Source organism: Muscardinus avellanarius (genome assembly GCF_963383645.1).
Source record: "Muscardinus avellanarius genome assembly, chromosome: 21".
NCBI lineage: Eukaryota > Metazoa > Chordata > Mammalia > Rodentia > Gliridae > Muscardinus > Muscardinus avellanarius.
Window position 1 is genome coordinate 8,156,288 of NC_137807.1, and position 19,586 is coordinate 8,175,873.

At 55.4% G+C, this 19,586-nt stretch overlaps 1 protein-coding gene across 1 annotated transcript in view; it reads left to right on the plus strand.

Annotated features, from left to right (window-relative positions):
• TPCN1 (two pore segment channel 1) overlaps positions 1–19,323 on the plus strand; it is a gene marked incomplete at its 3' end in the record, with an annotated part of 67,854 nt that extends 48,531 nt beyond the window's left edge. Inside the window, exons 11-28 of the mRNA XM_080717966.1 lie at positions 1,899–2,015; positions 2,195–2,319; positions 3,383–3,431; positions 4,014–4,077; positions 4,558–4,602; positions 7,645–7,701; positions 7,787–7,840; positions 8,842–8,914; positions 10,649–10,756; positions 11,496–11,567; positions 11,815–11,904; positions 13,598–13,713; positions 14,558–14,604; positions 15,897–15,965; positions 16,040–16,124; positions 17,812–17,951; positions 18,113–18,193; positions 19,198–19,323. Of these exons, the coding sequence (XP_080574092.1) occupies positions 1,899–2,015; positions 2,195–2,319; positions 3,383–3,431; positions 4,014–4,077; positions 4,558–4,602; positions 7,645–7,701; positions 7,787–7,840; positions 8,842–8,914; positions 10,649–10,756; positions 11,496–11,567; positions 11,815–11,904; positions 13,598–13,713; positions 14,558–14,604; positions 15,897–15,965; positions 16,040–16,124; positions 17,812–17,951; positions 18,113–18,193; positions 19,198–19,323 (1,518 nt within the window). The remainder of the gene's footprint in view (positions 1–1,898; positions 2,016–2,194; positions 2,320–3,382; positions 3,432–4,013; positions 4,078–4,557; positions 4,603–7,644; positions 7,702–7,786; positions 7,841–8,841; positions 8,915–10,648; positions 10,757–11,495; positions 11,568–11,814; positions 11,905–13,597; positions 13,714–14,557; positions 14,605–15,896; positions 15,966–16,039; positions 16,125–17,811; positions 17,952–18,112; positions 18,194–19,197) is intronic.
• Positions 19,324–19,586: the final 263 nt, after the last annotated feature.

Consider the following 19,586-nt stretch of genomic DNA (forward strand, 5'->3'; position numbering starts at 1 on the left):
CCTGGAGCATTCTGCCTCCAAGCTGCACCACCAGCCCTTTTTATTTTTCATTTTGAAACAGTGTCTCTCTAACTTGCTGAGGGTCTAAGTGCCTGAGGCTGGCCTTGAACCTGCGGTCCTCCTGTCTCAGGCTCCACATCCTGGGATCGCAGGCCTGGGCCACCATACCCAGCTATATGGCTGATTTTATGGCATACCTGGTTATAACCACAGGGTTGAACAGTTGCCACCGAGTCCAATGGGCTTCGAGCTGCAAGTATTCATCAAAGAACCCTTGAAGAAAACGTTTGCTCACAGCCAGGCATGGAGGCGCACACCTATGATCCCAGGACTTGGGGGGATGAGAGGGGAGCATTGAAGATTTGAAGCCAGCCTTAGCAATTTCGTGAGACTCTCGGCGACGTAGCACGACCCTGTCTCAAAATAAAAGTACTAAGCCGGGCAGGATAGCACGTGCCTATGATACCAATACTTGGGAGGCTGAGACAAGAGGATCGGAGTTCAAGGCCAGCCCCAGCAACTTAGTGAGACTCTGTTTAAAAATAAAAAGTTAAGCCCGGCGTGGCGGCGCACGCTTGTAATCCCCGCGCTTGGGAGGCAGAGACAGGAAGATCGCGCAGGTTCGAAGCCAGCTGCGCTGGCTTCAGAGACCCTGTTTCCAAATAAAAAAGTATAAAAATAGGTCTGGGAGCATAGCTCGGAGGTAGAAGGGCTTCCAGGAAGCCCAGTATCACCAATAAATAAATAAATTAATTAAATAAAAATAAAAAGTTAAATAAAATAGGGTTGGGGTATAACTCAGAGGTAGAATGCCTCTAGGTTCAATTCCCAGTACCAAAAAGACAAAAGAAAAAATTTTCTCACCTTTGATCTAAGCAGAAAAGGTGGAGGACCAATTGGAAGGGGTGGGAGGACGATAGAGTTCCCCTGAATAGGTTTCTGAGCTGGTGTGATGGCACACGCCTCGAATCCCAGGACTTGGGAGGCTGAGACAGGAGGATCGTAGGTTTGCAGCCAGCTCAGCTGCTTAGTGAGGCTTCGCAACTTAGTGAGACCCTGTTTCAAAATAAAAGAATAGCCGGGTGTGGTGGCGCAGGCTTGTAATCCCCATAATCCCCACGCTTGGGAGGCGGAGACAGGTTTGAAGCCAGCCTCACTGGCCTAAGAGACCCTGTTTCCAAATAAAAATATAAAATAGGTCTGGGAGTATAGCCCAGAGGAGGAAGGGTTTCCAGGAACCCCAGTACCACAAATAAATAAATAAATAAATAAATAAATAAATAAATAAATAAATAAAATAATAAAAGAAATAGGGCAGGGATGTAGCTCGGAGGTCAAAGGCCCCTGGGTTCCATCCCCAGACCCTCGAAGAGAGAGAGAGAGAGAGAGAGAGAGAGAGAGAGAGAGAGAGAGAGAGAGAGAAATTGCGCAATTGGGCTGGGGGAAGAAAGAAAGAAGGAAAGAAAGGAAGAAAGAAAGAAAGGAAAGAAGAAAGAAAGAACAATATAGGGCTGGGTGTAGCTCAGAGGTAGAATGCCCCTGGGTTCCATCCCTAATACCGTGTTGTCTGATAGCACAAATGACATCATGTATAACCGGCGTCGTGCCAGGCAACCCAGACTGTTACTTCCTGGGGTGCAGGCCCCTCGCTCCCCTGGTGTCTGGGGCCACCCACGAAGCTGTGGGACCCCGCCCCGGGCGCAGGGGTGTCCCTTCCAGCCCCGGGTCAGGAGGGCACTCGGCCTCTGCCCACTGGGAACCCGGGTGCGCCCGCTGCCCTGTGCCCGCCCAGCCGGGCCGCGCAGTGGCTGGCGGGAAGCAGAGCCCCGGGGATGGCGGGGTCCCACAGCAGCGGCCGACCCCGCGAGGGCTGCCAGGGCCGTGCTTGTCCCTCACAGCTCCTGGCCGTGGTGTTCGACACCTTCAACGACATCGAGAAACGCAAGTTCAAGTCTCTGCTGTTGCATAAGCGAACCGCCATCCAGCATGCCTACCGCCTGCTCGTCAGCCAGCGGGTAGGGGCTGCGCCCCCGGGCGCCGGGTCGGCCTTCCGTCTCTGCCCAAGCAGCCCCTCGGGAGGCAGGGACTTGGGATGAGGAGTCCCGCGGGTGGGAGAGTGAGCAGCGCCCTGGGGTCTCATGCTGGGCATGATCTGATCTGGATTTTCCTACTTTCTGTACCCCTCTTCCCCCAGAGGCCCGCTGGCATCTCCTACAGACAGTTTGAAGGCCTGATGCGCTTCTACAAGCCCCGGATGAATGCCCGGGAGCGCTTTCTCGCTTTCAAGGCCCTGAATCAGAGCAACACGCCTCTGCTCAGGTAAGGACAGGGCTGGGCAGCTGGGCTGCAGGAAGTAATCCCGGAACTTGGGAGGCTGAGACAGGAGGATCACAGGTTTGAGGCCAGCCTCAGCAACTTAGCAAGACTCTCCCAACCTAACAAGACCCTGTTTCAAAACAAAAATAAGCCGGGCGTGGTGGCGCACACTTGTAATCCCAGAATTTGGGAGGCTGAGGATCAGGGTTCGCGGCCAGCCTCAGCTATTTAGTGAGGCCCTCTGCAACTTAGAGACCCTGTTTCAAAATAAAGAACAAGAACCAGGCGTGGTGGCGCGCGCTTGTAATCCCAGCATTCGGGAGGTTGAGACCAGAGGATCGCGGTTCGAGGACAGCCTCAGCTACTTAGGCCCTTCGCAATTCAGTGAGACCCTGGTTCAAAATAAAGAATAAAAAATAGGGCTGGAGGTGCAGCTCGGAGATAGAATGCCCCTGGGTTCCATCCCCAGTACCACAAAAATATAAAAAAAAAATTTAAATAAAAATAAAAAAAATTATAATGGGGCTGGGGATATAGCTTGGTGGTAGAATGCCCCCTGGGTTCAATCCCTAGTACAAATAAATAAATAAATAAATAAAAAATAAATAAATAAATGTAAAAAAATTTAAAAAGGGCTGTGGGTGTAGCTCGGAAGTAGAATGCCCCTGGGTTCGACGGCCAGTACCTCAGAAAGGAAAGAAAAAGGGCGACAGGCGCCGGCCCAGCTGCCCAGCCTGGAGCCCCGGGGCGGGTGGGGTGGCCGCAGGGAAGCAGGTGGACGGATCGGGGATCGTCCATCCCCAGCACAGCAGCGAGGGACTGACCCCGAGGTCCACCGGGCGGTGCTCGTCTTCCAGACGGTTGAGGCAGGAAAGCGTAGGCCTGCCGCCGAGGGGGCAGCTTGTGGCCTTGCTGGCGCCCAGGCATTGAAGCCACGACAGTCAGCGAGCCCTGAGTCGCCCTAGGCCCTGGTGACAGGCGCTCAGAATCCTGCAGGTGGGGACCCCCGAGCCGGAGCCCCGCGGGGCCACTCTGACTTTTCCACCTTGTCGTTTTGCCGTGACAGCCTGAAGGACTTCTATGACATCTATGAAATTGCTGCCCTGAAGTGGAAGGCGAGTGCTCTGTGAGGCGGCTCCCCGGCAGGGCGATGGGGAGGAAGCACCCAAAGGCCCCTGGGCTCTCGGCTCGGCCCAGGCACCCTGAGAGCAGAGCCCCGGGCTGACCTGGCGACGTAGCGCGTGGTTAGGGGCACCAACTCTCAGACCCCGAGAGTCACTGGGACGTCAGGCAAGACTCACCTGTGACACCCGTGACGGGAACCCCCACCTGGGCCGGGCGTGGTGGCGCAGGCCTGTAATCCCAGTACTTGGGAGGCTGGGACAGAGGATCGTAGGTTCGAGGCCAGCCTCGGCAAGTAGTGAGACTCTCATCAACCTAGCGAGACCCTGTTTCCAAATAAAACTAAAAAATGGGCTGGGGGATATAGCTCAGAGGTAGAAGCCCCCTGGGCTCAATCCCCAGTAACACACACACGTACACACACTCACACCAAAGTAACCCCCACCTGCAGTGATACAGGACTCTGAATATAGGGCATACATGTGGTACACCACATTGGCACGGAGTTAGCCAGCTGGGGAGGGGAGGCCAGCGTCCTGGCCCTGACGGCCTCCCACGGCCCTGTCGCCCTGTAGGCAAAGAAAAACAGGGAGCACTGGTTTGATGACCTTCCCAGGACCGCCTTCCTCATCTTCAAAGGTAAGGTCAAGGAGGCTGAGACAGGAGGTCGCAGGTTCGGGGCCAGCCTCGGCAACTTAGACCGTTTCCAGATAAAAAAATAAAAAGGGCTAGGGGTGTACCTCAGAGGTAGACTACTCATGGGTTCAATCACCAGGACCAAACACACACACACACACACACACAAATCCAATAGCATTGAGACTGCAAATCACACGTGGTGGCGCAGGCTCGTCATCCCAGCATTCGGGAGGCTGAGACAGGAGGATCCGGGTTCACGGCCAGCCTCAGCTACTTAGTGAGGCCCTCCGCAACTCAGTGAGACCCTGTTTCAAATAAAGAATAAAGAAGCAGGGCTGGGGGTGTAGGTTGGGGGTAGAATGCTCTGGATTCCATCCCCAGTATTGCAAAAAAAAAAAAAAAAACCCAAACAACATGTGGTCGGGTAATGTGCTCTTGCATATGAAAATTCTAATTTTAACATTTCTTCTTTCCAAATAGGAATTAATATCCTTGTGAAGTCCAAGGCTTTCCAGTATTTCATGTGTAAGTGTGAAACGTCTCATCTCGAGGCCCCTCTCCTCCTGAGCCCTTTGCTGTCCTAGAGGGCGAAGGATGAAGAGATTTGTCCTCCAGTCATGTTTTTTTACTTTATTACAGAAAGAGACAAGCGTGGCGGGCGTGGCGGCGCACGCCTGGAACCCAGTACTTGGGAGGGAGGCTGAGGCGGGGGCACTGCAACTTAGCAAGGCAGCTTCAAAATGAGAACCGAGTAGGGTTAGGGGTGTCGCTTAGAGGTAGAAAGTACCTGGGTTCAATATCCAGTACAAAAGAAGGGAAGGGAGGGAGGGAGGAAGGGAGGGAGGAAGGAAGGAAGGAAAGGAAAGGAGGGAGGAAGGGAGGGAGGAAGGAAGGAAGGAAAGGAGGGAGGAAGGGAGGGAGGAAGGAAGGAAGGAAAGGAGGGAAGAAGGGAGGGAGGGAGGGAGGAAGGAAAGGAGGGAGGGAGGGAGGGAGGAAGGAAGGAAGGAAGGAAAGGAGGGAGGAAGGGAGGAAGGAAAGGAGGGAGGAAGGGAGGGAGGAAGGGAGGAGCGAGCATGGGGCTGGGAATATGGTTTGATGGTGGAACACATACTTAACATGTATAAGACCCTGGATTCAGTCCCAGCACCAAAGTGAGAGGGAGAGGGAGAGGGAGATGGAGGGAGGGAGGGAGAGAGAAAGAAGGAGGAGGAGGGAGGGAAGGAAGGAAGGAAGGGATGGAGGGAAGAAGGGAGGAAGGGAAGAGCTGTGTGCAACATTTTCAAAGATAACTCTAGCCGGGCATGGTGGTGCATACTTGTAGGAGGCTGAGACAAAAGGATCACAGGTTTGAGGCCAGTCTCAGAAATCTAGTGAGACTCTCAACAACTTAGCAAGACCCAGTTTCAAAGTAAAACGAATAAAACAGGGCTATGGGTGTGGCTCGGAGGTAGAATGCACCTGGGTTCAAGCCCCAGTACCAAAAATAAAAAATAAAAAACAACAAAAATCCCAACCAAATTCTGTGTTCGTCCTGATACCTCAAATTCAGGATTAGAGGATTCCAGCCTAACCCCATCACATCAAGGTGATGTATGTAGATGCCCAGTCTTTTTTTTTTTTTTTTTTTTTGTGGTACTGAGGGTGGAACCCAGGGGCTTTCTACCTCCGGGCTACACTCCCAGACCTATTTTATACTTTATTTGGAAACAGGTCTCACTAAGTTGCTGAGAGCCTCACTAAGTAGCCGAGGCTGGCTTCGAACCCATGCGATCCTCCTGTCTCCGCCTCCCAAGCGCGGGGATGACAAGCGTGCGCCACCACGCCCGGCTGCCCAGTCTTAAGATCCAGGTTCCTAGCAACACTAGCTCAATTACTCAACTGCTTTACAATATCAGAAGATCCATCCCCGCAAAATTCCAACACATAATTACTAGGAACCCAGGGACGCACAGTCGGACGGCTGGGTTACAGGTCACCCCGAATGGTTCTTTCCACCTGGGCACGGCACCAACTGGATACACATTTATGTTTCCTTTCTCCTTGATTAATTTTAGAGATTGCTTCTTTAATTTTGTCTCACAATTTTGTTGACTGTATGATTCTCTATCAGAGCTACAAAACAAAATCTACTCAAGGAAATTTATTTATTTATTTATTTATTTATTTATTTTTTGGTGGTACTGGGGTTCCTGGAAACCCTTCTACCCCCGGGCTACACTCCCAGACCTATTTTTATACTTTTTTTTTTTTTTTTTTGGAAACAGGGTCTCCTAAGCCAGCGCGCGCGGCTGGCTTCGAACCTGCGCGATCCTCCTGTCTCCGCCTCCCAAGTGCGGGGATGACAAGCGTGCCCACCACACCCGGCTATCTTTCCATTTTTCAAAAACCATAAAAGAGAGAGACAGTATAGATGCATATCTCCCTGTTTGAAATAAATAATAGCCTACTTTGCAAACTTTTTTTTCCCCAGTTAACAATATGTTCTGGAGCCGACTGCTTAGTAACATAGAGATGTATCTTATTTCTTTCTCGTGATTGACAGCATGCGGTCTCATGGTTACATCCTAGTCGTGGGGAGAGCTGGCCCTCATTCTTATGATTGATAGGACGCTGTTTTATGAACGTATCGGTCTATACAACTAGTCATTGATGGTCACTGGCAATCATTTCGTCAGCGCTGCTATGAATAGCTTCCAGGATACATCTCTTTGTATTTTTGCAAGGACACCATTGGACTGGATCCAGGCAATGGGGTTACTGGGGAAATTTTCTTTCTTTTTTTTTTTTTTTTTTTGGTGGTACTGGGGGGTGGAACCCAGAGGCTTTCTACTTCTGAGCTACACTCCCAGACCTTTTTTATATTTTATTTGGAAACAAGGTCTCACTAAGTTGCCGAGAGCCTCACTAAGTAGCTGAGGCTGGCTTCGAACCCGTGCGATCCTCCTGTCTCAGCCTCCCAAGCGCGGGGATTACGAGGGTGCGCCACCACGCCTGGCTCTACTGGGGAAATTTTCAATGTCTTTACAGTTTTGCTAAGTGGTTCCTGCAGTCATTTTTTGGGGGGAGAGGGGTCTGGGGATGGAACCCAGGAGTATTTGACCTCCAAGCTACACCCCCTGCTCTATTTTTTATTCTTTATTTTGAAACAGGGTCTCACTAAGTTGCAGAGGGCCTCAATAAGTAGCTAGCAGCATTTGGGAAGCTGAGACAGGAGGATGGGGGTTAGCAGCCATTCTCAGCTACTTAGGCCATTTGCAATGCAGTGAGACCCTGTTTCAAATTAAAATATAAAATAGGTCTGGTAGTATAGCCTGGAGGCAGAAAAGCCCCTGGGTTCCAACCCCAATACAAAAAAAAAAAATAATAATCCCCAGTACCATTTTAAAAAAGTGTTTTTTGAGATATTCCTTGCTGTTTCGGCCCCACAATAAGAGCAGAAAGCAAAAAGCTATTCCCTGTCCGATGGTGTATGGAGCAGCCCCTTGTCTGCCTGCCCCAGAGCCTCCCACAAATCAACCAGGGGGTGGCCATGACTCCCTGTCCTATCTTTGTTGTGGCCCATTTCAGACTTGGTGGTGGCGGTGAACGGGGTGTGGATCCTTGTGGAGACCTTCATGCTGAAAGGTGAGCGCGGCGGCAGGGCCCGGGTCGCGCCCTGCGGGAGGCAGGTGCACCTGCTCAGCCCCAGGATAAGCCTTCTCTCCTGCAGGCGGGAACTTCTTCTCCAAACACGTGCCCTGGAGCTACGTCGTCTTTCTTACCAGTAAGTGTCCGGTGTGGCTCAGCCACGGCTTCTAAACACAGGCTGGGAAAATTTCATTGCCTTTAGCATCTCTGAGGTTCTGGGAGCCTTAAAGAGAAGGACCAGGCAGGGTGGCTCACGCCTGTAATCCCGGTATTTGGGAGGCTGAGACGGGAGGATCGCAGAAAGTTCCAAAGCCAGCCTCCGCAGCTAAGTAAGGCCGCCTGCAATTTAGCGGGACCTTGTTTCCAAATAAGAAATAATAGGCCGGGCGTGGTGGCGCATATTTGTAATCCTCACACTTGGGAGGCTGAGACAGGAGGATTGCGCAGGTTCGAAGCCAGCCTCGGCTACTTAGTGAGGCTTTCAGCAATGCAGTGAGACCCTGTTTCGAAATAAAATATAAAATAGGTCTGGCCAGGTGTGGTGGCGCACGCTTGTAATCCCTGCGCTTGGGAGGCTGAGACAGGAGGATCGCATGGGTTCGAAGCCAGCCTCAGCTACTTAGTGAGGCTCTCAGCAATGCAGTAAGACCCTGTTTCCAAATAAAATATAAATAGGTCTGGGAGTATAGCCTGGAGGTAGAAAGCCTCTGGGTTCCACCCCCAGTACCACCAAAAATAAATAAATAAATAAATAAATAAATAAATAAATAAAATAGGTCTGGGAGTATAGTTCGGAGATAGAAAAGCTCCTGGGTTCCACCCTCAGTACCATGAAAAAAAAAATAGAAGCCAAATAAGAAATAAAGTAGGACTGGCGGTATAGTTCAGAGGTAGAACACTCCAGCAACACACATACACAGACAGACACACACACACAGAAGGAACAGAAATTCAGTCTGATCATACGTGCATGCACAAGGAGGGGTGGGGCGCGCCTCTTGTTAAGCAAGGTGCCTCATGGGCCTCCACCCGCGTGGTCCAGGCCCTTGCCCTGGGTGCAGAGAGGAGCCTGAGCCCCTTCGGGCTGGAGAGGGGCCGGGCGCGCCGCTGACCTCCTCCCCCTTCGCCTGTCCACAGTCTACGGGGTGGAGCTGTTCCTAAAGGTGGCCGGCCTGGGGCCCGTGGAATACCTTTCCTCTGGATGGAACCTGTAAGTGGACACCGTGTCCTGCCCCTGGGCTGAGACGCTCCCGCCAGCCGTGGGTCCTCTCCCTGCACACGCCTGACATCCGCGCCCTTCTGGAGATGCGACTGGAAGGCCGGAGGACAAGTCCTTCTCCCGAGGCAGTTGTGCCATGGCTCAGGAACTCCCCGGGGTCGGGTTCCTGTCCGCAGCCCTGGGCCGCCATGCTTGTCTTTCTGGAAATAGGCCCAGGTCCCTTAGGCCGGTGGCTCCTCCAGAGTCACCAAGACCTCAACACCCACAGAGAAGCCCCCCTTCTTGGTGACGCGGAGACCACGTGGCCCGTCACCCTGTCCACGGGGTTTCAGTTACCTCTCTCTCTTTTTTTTTTTTTTTTTTTGCAGGTCTGGGGATGGAACCCAGGGGCTTTTGACCTCCGAGCTATACCCCCTGCCCTACTTTTTATTCTTTATTTTGAAACCGGGTCTCCCTGAGTTGCGGAGGGCCTCACTGAGTAGCTGAGGCTGTCCGCGAACTGTGATCCTCCAGGTCTCAGCCTCCCGAATGCTGGGATTACAAGCGTGCGTCACCACGCCCGACTTCAGTTACCTCTCTTTAAAGTTAACTCTCAAGCAAGCCATGGTGGCACACGCTTGTCATCCCTGCACTTGGGAGGCTGAGACAGGAGGATCGTGGTTCGCAGCCAGCCCCAGCTACTTAGTGAGGCCCTCTGCAACTCAGTGAGACCCTGTTTCAAAATAAAGAAGAAAAAATAGGGCAGGGGGTGTAGCTCAGAGGTCAAATGCCCCTGGGTTCCATCCCCAGACCCGCAATAAATAAATAAATAAATAAACTCTCCTAGCTGGGTGTGGTGGCGCACACTTGTAATCCCAGTACTTGGGGAGGCTGAGACAAGAGGATTGCAGTTCACAGCCAGCCTCAGCTACTTAGTGAGGCTCTTTGCAACGTAGTGAGACCCTGTTTCAAAATAAAGGATAAAAAATTGGGCTGGGGGTGTAGCTCAGAGGTAGAATGCCCCAGGTTCAACCCCCAACACCACACACATAAATAAATAAATAAATAAATAAATAAATAAATAAATAAATAAAGTTAACTCAGCTGTGAAATCCAGCTATGATCACAAGATTCAGGGTCACGAGAGTCACAGCAATTCATGAGCAGAAGAGGAAGAAGCCGGGTGCAGCGGCGTGTACCTGTAGCCCCGGCTCCTGGGGAGGTTGAGGCAGGAGGATCGCTTGGGCCCAGGGAGCTCGAGGCCAGCCTGGCAGCTCAGTGATGACCCCCCCCATCTCAAGAAAAGATGAAAAATGGGTCGGGGGTGTAGCTCAGTGGGAAAGCAACAACGTAGCATATGCCCTGGGTTCCATCTGCAGCTCCGCAGAAAGGAAGGAAGGAAGGAGAGAAGAAAAGAGAGAGCGTGCCTTACACATCTGTAGACAAGGGCCTCTGTCCTCTTCTGGTGGGACTCTCACCGGAAGTCCCCACCCTCCTCCCTCAGCTCCTGGGGTCAGGCGGGCCCCAGCGTCGCTGATGTCTGGGCGCAGCAATCCCAGGCCTCTGGCACTGACCCTCCTTGCAGATCCTCAAGCATTTGTGGGCTCGGAGCATCAAGGCCCGCACCGTGACCAGGCCTGGCTGTGGCCGCGGCCTGGCCTCCTAGGAGTCTGGCTGGGAGCCGGGCTGGGCGAGGGGGATGGAGCCCCGGGGTCGCTGACCAGCCCGCGGCTTCTCCCCGGCCAGGTTCGACTTCTCCGTCACGGCGTTCGCCTTCCTGGGCCTGCTGGCTCTGGCCCTCAACATGGAGCCCTTCTATTTCATCGTGGTCCTGCGCCCCCTGCAGCTGCTGAGGTGACCGGCTAGGGCTGGGGACGGGGAGGGTGGGAGGTGGGAGCCCCCGGGGCTGGTGGCCCCGCTGCAGTCACGGACGTCACGCGCGCAGAGGCAGCGGGCCTCACAGCGGGGCGCGGGCACTGGGGTCTCGGGCTGCACGTGGCAGCTTGGCCGAGACAGGGCCCCGGGGGCTGCCAACCTCCAGAGCTCAGAGCAGCACCTCGGCACCCGCGCGGCCTCTGATAGATGGCAGCCCCCCGTGGGCGTCTCCTGCTTTCCCAGGGGCCCCAGGGTCTCCCTGAATTTCCTACTGCAGCTTGACCCATGTCCACCGCCCGTCCACTCCTCCCCAGGAGGCCACCTGGGGAAGAGCCTGCATACCCCTCTTCTCACCCCGCCCCCCATTTGCACGAGCTCCTCTGGGAACCTCAGTTCCCTCCTGGTCTTGTTGAATCGTCCATAGCAAGGCCTGGCCACTCTCCGAGCTGCCCGGGTCATTTGCTAACTGTGGTGGACCCTGGCCACCACCTCCTCATTATATAAGAGGCTCCAAGGGACAGGGCATAACTCAGGGAGCGTCCCATCCAGTCCCAATGTCCTGGGGTCACCACATCCCTGCCTGCTGCCCAAGTCAGAGGGCAGCAGGCTCAGCCACCTTCCCCGCGTGGAGGGCTGGGAGGCCGGGCTCCTGCACGCTCTGAAGGGGGGCTCAGCCCGGGCCCCTGCACTGTGTGACCGGCTGCCCTCTGTCACCCAGGTTGTTTAAACTCAAAAAGCGCTACCGGAACGTGCTGGACACCATGTTCGAGCTGCTACCGCGCATGGCCAGGTACTGCCCGCCCCTGGGCCCACCGGGCTGGGCTGCGAGGCCTGTGAGTCTGGTAATGGGGCGTCTGTTCTAGAATCCAGAACCGAGCCATTTTTACCCCACTGGGGAGCCACGAGGCCCCTCCCCTGCAGGCCCTTTCCCTGGGGCGCCTGGCTAGGGCGTGTCTGGCCGCGGTCAGTCAGAGGGCCCTCCTCCGGAGCCTGGCCCCCTGCCTGGCCCGACTCAGCGGCCTCCGCCTCCTCCGCAGCCTGGGTCTCACCCTGCTCATCTTCTACTACTCCTTTGCCATCGTGGGCATGGAATTCTTCTGCGGACTCCTGTACCCCAACTGTTGCAAGTGAGTAGATTGGGGGGGCACCCGACAGCCCGCCCTCCGGGGTCCTGAGCCTGAGTTGGGACCGCCTCGGCCTTGGGATCCCGGGGACATGCCTCTCGAAGCCACAGCACCTGCAGGGCCCCCGGTCGGCTCGGCGCTCGGGGCCTCGGGCACCCAGGGAGCCCAGTGCGGGCCTGAGCGGGGACTTCTCGGGCCAGCGGTGTCTGAGCCAGTTTCCCCGGGAGCCGCGCTCCCGTCAGCGCCCCCTGCTCAGAACAGAGTGGCCGGCCAGGGTCCAGGCCTTCTTCCCACTTCTGTTGGGACCCAGGTCTCCTAAGATCTGCCTGTTAGGATTGGACAGGACACAGGACAGAAGGTCATGGGGCGCAGGGAGAGAGCGGGAGCCTGGCCCCTGAACGCTCTCCCCTTTTTTTTTCTTTTTTGTGGCACTGGGAATTGAACCCAGATACCTCCGAGCTACATTCCCAGCCCTATTTTATTTTTATTTGGAAACAGGGTCTTCCTAGGTTGATGGGAGTCTCCTTGCTGAGGCTGCCCTCGAACCTGCCATCCTCCTATCTCAGCCTCCCAAGTACAGTTGGGTCGCTGCGGCCTCCGGCGCTGATGACGTAATAGTTGGCGCTGGTGGCCGCAGGGAGCGGCAGCTGCGCGAGCCCATGATGATGGCTCACAGGCTTTTTTCTTTTTTGCAGAGTCCGTGCAAAATGCCCAGGAGCCTCCTCCAGACGGAGGCTGGCAGGGGGTTAGGGCTCTGCCTCCCGAGCAGGCTACCAGGCGGCCTAAGCTCTAGACTCTTAGAAGCGCTGGCCATGCTTTTTTGTTTTTGTTTTTGTTTTTGGTGGTACTGGGGATGGAACCCTTCTTCTACCTCCAGGCTACACTCCCAGACCTATTTTTATATTTTTTATTTGGAAACAGCGTCTCTTAGGCCAGCAAGGCTGGCTTTGAAACTGCAGGATCCTCCTGTCTCCGCCTCCCAAGCACAGGGATTACAAGCGTGCGCCACCACGCCAGGCCGCTGGCCTTGGTTTTAACAGAACATCAGGAAGGACGGGCAAGAGAAGGGCTAGCCAGGGCTCCTTAAAAGGGGGCGAGGCCGGGCTTGGTGGGCACGCTTGTAATCCCCGTGCTTGGGAGGCGGAGACAGGAGGATGGCGGAGGTGGAGACAGGAGGATGGCGCAGGTTCAAAGCCAGCCACACACGCTGGCTTAGGAGACCCTGTTTCCAAATAAAAATGTAAAAATAGGTCTGGGAGTGTAGCCCAGAGGTAGAAGGGCTTCCAGGAACCCCAGCACCACTAAATAAATAAATAAATAAATAAATAAATAAATAAATAAATGTAAAATTAAAATAGGGCCGGAGGTGTTGCTCAGAGCCGAAAAAGCTCCTGAGTTTAACCCCCAGCTCTATAAAGGGAATGACGCTGTGGAGAAGCCGTGGAGATTTTCCTCCCCGGGGCGAGCGCGAGGAGCCCCCAGGCTGGGGACGTGCACGGCAGCACGGCCTCCCCTTCCTTCCCTGGTGGGAAGAGAGAGAGGGGAGCCCCGCCGCAGAGACGCCCTGCCAGGGCAGATGGGAGCAGGAGGGAGGCGCTGCCAGGGCCTGCGGGGGGCTCCATGGCGGGCCTTGGCTCGCGCGAGCCGTCCTCCGTGGAGGCGAGCGATGGTCTCGTGACTCTTGTCCCCCGGCCAGCACCAGCACAGTGGCCGACGCCTACCGCCTGCTCAATCACACGGTGGGCAACAGGACCGTCACGGAGGGGGGCTACTACTACCTAAACAACTTCGACAACATCCTCAACAGCTTCGGTGAGCGCAGACCCGCGGCGGGGACGGTCCTGGCCCCGCCGGTGCCTCCCAGACGTGGCGCAGGCAGCCGCGTGGCCGTCCTGCTCTGGGGTCTCCTCGGGTCCCGCTGGAGTGTGGAGTCCGGGCCAGTTCCCTTGGCCACCAGACCTTAGTCCTTTACTGATAGTTTTCCAGCATCAGGGCAAAGAACCCTAGGCCTTAGGCGGAGGGTGTGGCCCGCGCGAGGCTGCCCCCGCCGGTCACGGTGCCAGCCCATGCGTTGCCCCTACACCTTCGGCCTCCCACGACCCTGCTGGGCCCCCTACTTCTGTGGATAAGCCAGGGTGGGGCTGGGGGGAAATGGCCCTGTCAGGCAGGCACTCAAGAGGAAGAGGGGGCCCTGCGTGGTGGCGCACGCTTGTGATCCCAGCATTCGGGAGGCTGAGACTGGAGGATCGCGGTTCGCGGACAGCCTCAGCTACTTAGTGAGGCCCTCTGCAACTCAGTGAGACCCGGTTTCAAAAGAAAGACTAAGAAAATAGGGCTGGGGGTGTAGCTCAGAGGTCGAATGCCCCTGGGGTCCATCTTAAGTACTACAAAAAAGAAAAAGAGGAGTGGGGGTGCCCTCAGGACAGTCAGCGCAGATCTCCCTCTAATCCCCGCGCCCACCGCTCTCCGGGCTGGACGGCCAACTCAGAGGGCGCCCCTGGAGGACAGGCACCTTGATGGGAATCCCTGAGGGGCAGGTGGCACCTTCCCCACCTTCGACTTAGCGCATGCGCCCAGGGGTGGTGGAGAGAGGCCCTGGGAACTGCCTCGCAGGGCCAGCTCCGATCCGGACCCTTCTGTCCCCTTCTCTCCGCAGTGACCTTGTTCGAGCTCACTGTGGTCAACAACTGGTACATCATCATGGTAAGGACCTCGGTTGGCTCCTGGGGGCTCCCCACGCGCCGGCCGCCCTCTCCCGGAGCTCTCAGGGCTGGCTCCGGGGTCCATGGTATCAGCACCGGCTGCGCTCACCTGCCCTTCTGCCTCCCCGAGCAGCCCGAGTCTGACCCTCTCCCGCTGCCCGGGAGCGACTGTTCAGCCAAGAAACGGTGCCCCGCCTCAGGCAAGGTGGCACCCGCCTGTGGTCTCAGCCCCGCGGAGGCTGCGGCGGGAGGATGGCTTGAGATCTAGCCGCCCGGGCGACTCAGTGACACCCTGTCTCTAAAACAGAAAAACAGCAGGGAAAGGGTATTTTTGTTGTGGCTTCTTACATTCTCCTGAGTTCGCATTTCTACTCGGAATAAAGTTCAGGTGGACTAGTCGGGATCTGCCCACCTTCCTTTTGGATTTTTTTTTTTTTTTTTTTTTTTTTTTTTTTTTTTTTTTTTTGGTACTAGGGATTGAACCTGGGGCATTCTACCTCTGAGCTATGACCCTGGCCCTTAAAAAAATTTTTTTTTAATATTTATTTATTTATTTTTGCAGCAGTGGGGATGCAACCCAGGAATATTCTACCTCAGAGCTACACTCCCATCTCTACTTTTTTATTCTTTATTTTATTTTATTGTGGTACTGGGAGTGGAACCCAGGGGCTTTCTACCTCTGGGCTATACTCCCAGACCTATTTTATATTTAATTTGGAAACAGGGTCTCACTAAGTAGCTGAGGCTGGCTTCGAACCTGTGTGATCCTCCTGTCTCAGTCTCCCAAGCGCAGGGATTACATGCATGCGCCACCATGCCCAGCTTCTTCTTTATTTTAAAACAGGGTCTCACTGAGTTGCAGAGGGCCTCACTAAGTAGCTGAGGCTGTCTGTGAACCATGATCCTCCTGTCTCAGCCTCCCAAATGCTGGGATTGCAAGCGTGCGCCACCACGCCCAGCTATTTTTTATTTTTTACAGTACTCGAGATTGGACCCAGGGGCATTCTTCCGAGCTACACCCCCAGGCCCTTCTTTTGTTTGGAAATAGGGTTTCACCAGGTTTCTGAAGGTCTCGCCAGGTTGCTGAGGCTGGTCCCCAGCCCGTGATGCTCTTGTGTCAGCCCCCCAAGGAGTGGGATTACAGGCACGCGCCGCACACGGGCTAGGAAGGGATCTTTGACCCCAGGGGAGCGAGCCGTCTCTGTCCCCCACACCGAGAGGCGGTCCTCGAGGTGCTGCAGGGTGGTGGCACCGCCCGGGCCTCGCTCCCTCACCGGCCATGCCCGCCCGCAGGAAGGCGTCACCTCGCAGACCTCGCACTGGAGCCGGCTGTACTTCATGACCTTTTACATCGTGACCATGGTAGGCAGCCGGTGCCCTGCCCGCCGGGCTCCCGGGCCCTGCAGTGCGGCCGCGCAGTGACCGTCCTCCCGCAGGTGGTAATGACCATCATCGTGGCCTTCATCCTGGACGCCTTCGTCTTCCGAATGAACTATAGCCGCAAGAGCCAGGACTCGGAAGGTCCGTGCGCACCCCGGCCGCCGCCCTCCGCTGTCTGTCTGCCTGGGTGTCGGGTGTGAAGCTGCTGTCTGTCTGTCTGGGTGTGAAGCTGCTGTCTGTCTGGGTGTGAAGCTACTGTCTGTCTGGGTGTGGAGATGGCTGTCTGCCTGCCTGGGTATTGGGCATGCAGCCGGCTGTCTGTCTCTCTGTCTGGGTGTGGAGGCGGCTGTCTGTCTGCCTGGGTGTGAAGCTGTCTATCTATCTGCCTGGGTGTGGAGCTGGCTGTCTGTCTGTCTGTCTGCCTGGGTGTGGAGCCGGCTGTCTGTCTGCCTGGGTGTTGGGTGTGCAGCCGGCTGCCTGTCTGTCTGGGTGTGGCGCCGGCCGTCGGTCCATCACTTCCTGGCAGGCTGGGTAGTCCTCCAGTCTCTAGAGCGTCAGCTTCTTCTCTGTCCAGCTTGTCTGTAAAGCTCTTATTTGCATTGATTTTTCAAATATTTAATCACAGAAAGGATCGTGCTCTGGATCTCATTTTAAAGTGAAAACAGAGCCGCACGCGTTTGGCGCATGCTTGTAACCCCAGCATTCGGGAGGCTGAGCACGGACAATCATGGTTCGTGGCCAGCCTCAGCTGCTTAGCGAGTTGCGAGCTCCTTGCAACTCAGTGAGACCCTGTTTCAAAACAAAGAATGAAGCCGGGCGTGGTGGCGCACGCTTGTAATCCCCGCGCTTGGGAGGCTGAGACAGGAGGATCGCACGGGTTCGAAGCCAGCCTCAGCTACTGAGTGAGGCTCTCAGCAACTTAGTGAGACCCTGTTTTCAAATAAAATATAAATAGGTCTGGGAGTATAGCCCGGAGGTAGAAAGCCTCTGGGTTCCATCCCTGGTACCACCAAAAAAAGCAAAAACAAAAAGTAAAAACATCCGTGTTGTGGTTTGAGGAGGGTCAGGTGCAGAGGGGCGGGTGTGGGGCAGCCTCTCCCTCTCCCTTGTCTTCCTCTGACTCTTCCAGACTAAACAGAGAAGCAACAAAGAGGAGGCCTGTGGGGAAGGGTCGGGAGGCAAGGCCGTGTCTTGCATTGGTTTTGCCATCTTTCCGAGTAGCGCGTTGGTTCTACCGGGTTCTTGGTTCCAGGGGTGTAAAAGCTGGTGCCGGAAGCGGCGGCCGGCGTCCCTCCCGCAGCATGGCTGCCCAGGCCTCCAGGCAGCCTGCTCGTTCCGCTCATAGCCCCGCACACTGCTCCACATTCTTTCCAAATTCTCCCTGAAACCGCCCATACACCTGTGCAGGCTTTTTTTTTTTTTTTTTTTTGCAGTACTAGGGACTGGACCCTGGGGCATTCCACCTCTGAGCTACACTCCCAGCCTTATTTTTTTATTCTTTGAGAAAAGGTTTCACTAGGTTGCCGAGGCTGGCCGCGAACACGCAATCCTCCTTTCTCAGCCTCCCAAGTCCCGGGATTACAAGCGTGCGCCACCACACGGGTGCGCCTGTTTATATTTCTTCCCAGACCTCTGCGGTATGGGCTCCGGGGCCAGCACTGCTTGCTCGGAGACCCCTCCTGAGGGCCTCTGTCCCCTGTGGTCTGCCGGCTAGGGCTCCACTCCTGATGTCCCCGCAAGTGGAGAGGGTGACCCTAGGACCCCCCGGAGCCACAGGGAGAGTGGCCCCGGGCTCCGGGCTCCTTCCAACCCTCGGCCCTCCCCGCAGTTGACAGCGGCATCACCCTGGAGAAGGAGATGTCCAAAGAAGAGCTGCTTGCCATCCTGGAGCTCTACCGGGAGGTGCGAGGGGCCTCGTCCGACATCACCCGGCTGCTGGAGACGCTCTCGCAGATGGAGCGGTATCAGGTGAGCGGCCCTGGGCCTCATGCAAGGGGCGGCGGGTGCCCTGGGGTCATCCCTCCTCAGATATTGCCGGCCCTCTTGGGTGGCGACCTCGCAGATCGCCAGCGGGTACCAGGGCCCCGCACCGTCTGCACCCGAGCCCAGCAGCCTCTGCTCCTCTTCAGCAAAATTCCCTGGTGTTTCTGGGGCGGAGATCGAGGACTAAGAGTGATCTGAGCCTCAAGATGTACCAGGAGGAGATCCAGGTGGGAGCCCAGCCGGCTGCACCCAGGCGCCTCCTGGGAGGGGAGACGGGAGGCTGGGGACCTTGTGGACCATCCGTTGGGTTTTCCTGGGCATAAAACAGGGACATATTTCCTGCCAAGCTCAGAAGGGGGAACACAGGGGAATCCCTTTTTGCACACAAGCCCGGCACGGTGATGCCCATCTGTAATCTCAGTACTTGGGTAGCTGAGACAGGAGGATCGCAGGTTCGAGGCCAGCCTCAACGGCTTGCTGAAGACCTCAGCAACTTTGTGAGACCCTGTTTCAAAATTAAAAAAAAAAGAGCCAGGTGTGGTGGTACACACTTGTAATCCCAGCATTTGGGAGGCTGAGACAGGAGGGTCGTGGCTCGCGGCCAGCCTCAGCTACTTAGGCCCTTTGCAACTCAGTGAGACTGTTTCCAAATAGAGAATAAGAAATCAGGCAGGGGGTGTAGCTCAGAGGTAGAAGGCCCCTGGGTTCCATTCCCAGAACCACAAAAAAATTTTCTTAAAATAAATAATAAACAGGCTGGGCGTGGTGGCCCACGCTTGTAATCCCAGCGCTTGGGAGGCTGAGACAGGAGGATCGCACAGGTTCGAAGCCAGCCTCGGCTACTTAGTGAGGCTCTCAGCAACTTAGACCCTGTTTTCAAACAAAATATAAAATAGGTCTGGGAGTATAGCCTGAAGGTAGAAAAGCCCCTGGTTCCACCCCCAGTACCACCAAAAAATAAAAATAAAAATAAAAAGGGCTGGGGGTATAACTCCGAGATAGAATGACTGGGTTGAATCCCCATTGCCGAGAGAGAGAGAGAGAGAGAGAGAGAGAGAGAGAGAGAGAGAGAGAGAGGTAGGGAGAGAGTGTGTGAGTCATGTACACAAATGTTTGAGGATGGAACTCCAGCTGGGGGCAGTCCACCCACCGGCATGCACAGGGGCCGGGGAAGCAGGGTTCTCAAGGAGGGCGGCCCCCAGCCCTCAATGCCGCCTGCTCTGTGCCCCAGGAGTGGTACGAGGAGCACGCCCGGGAGCAGGAGCTACCCCTGCAGGAGCACCTCGGCCGCGACGTCACCATCCCCACCGCCCAGCAGCCCCCCGGCAGCCGCCAGCGCTCCCAGACCGTCACCTAGCCAGCCCGGAAGCCATCTCCTCTATGCAATCACACAATAGTATTTTACTACCATGTATCAAAATAATATAATATGTGTGCATATATACACATATTCATATATATGCACATATTTATATAGAGAAAGAAAAGGCCTAGCTGGGGTTCGACTGTGGCCGCCCCCATCCCGTCTTCCTCAACTCTGAAGTCCGCTGGGTCTGGGGGATCAGGCCGGGCTGGCTCTCCCCGCCGCCGTGGAAAGATCTAGAACCCTTCACAGCAAGA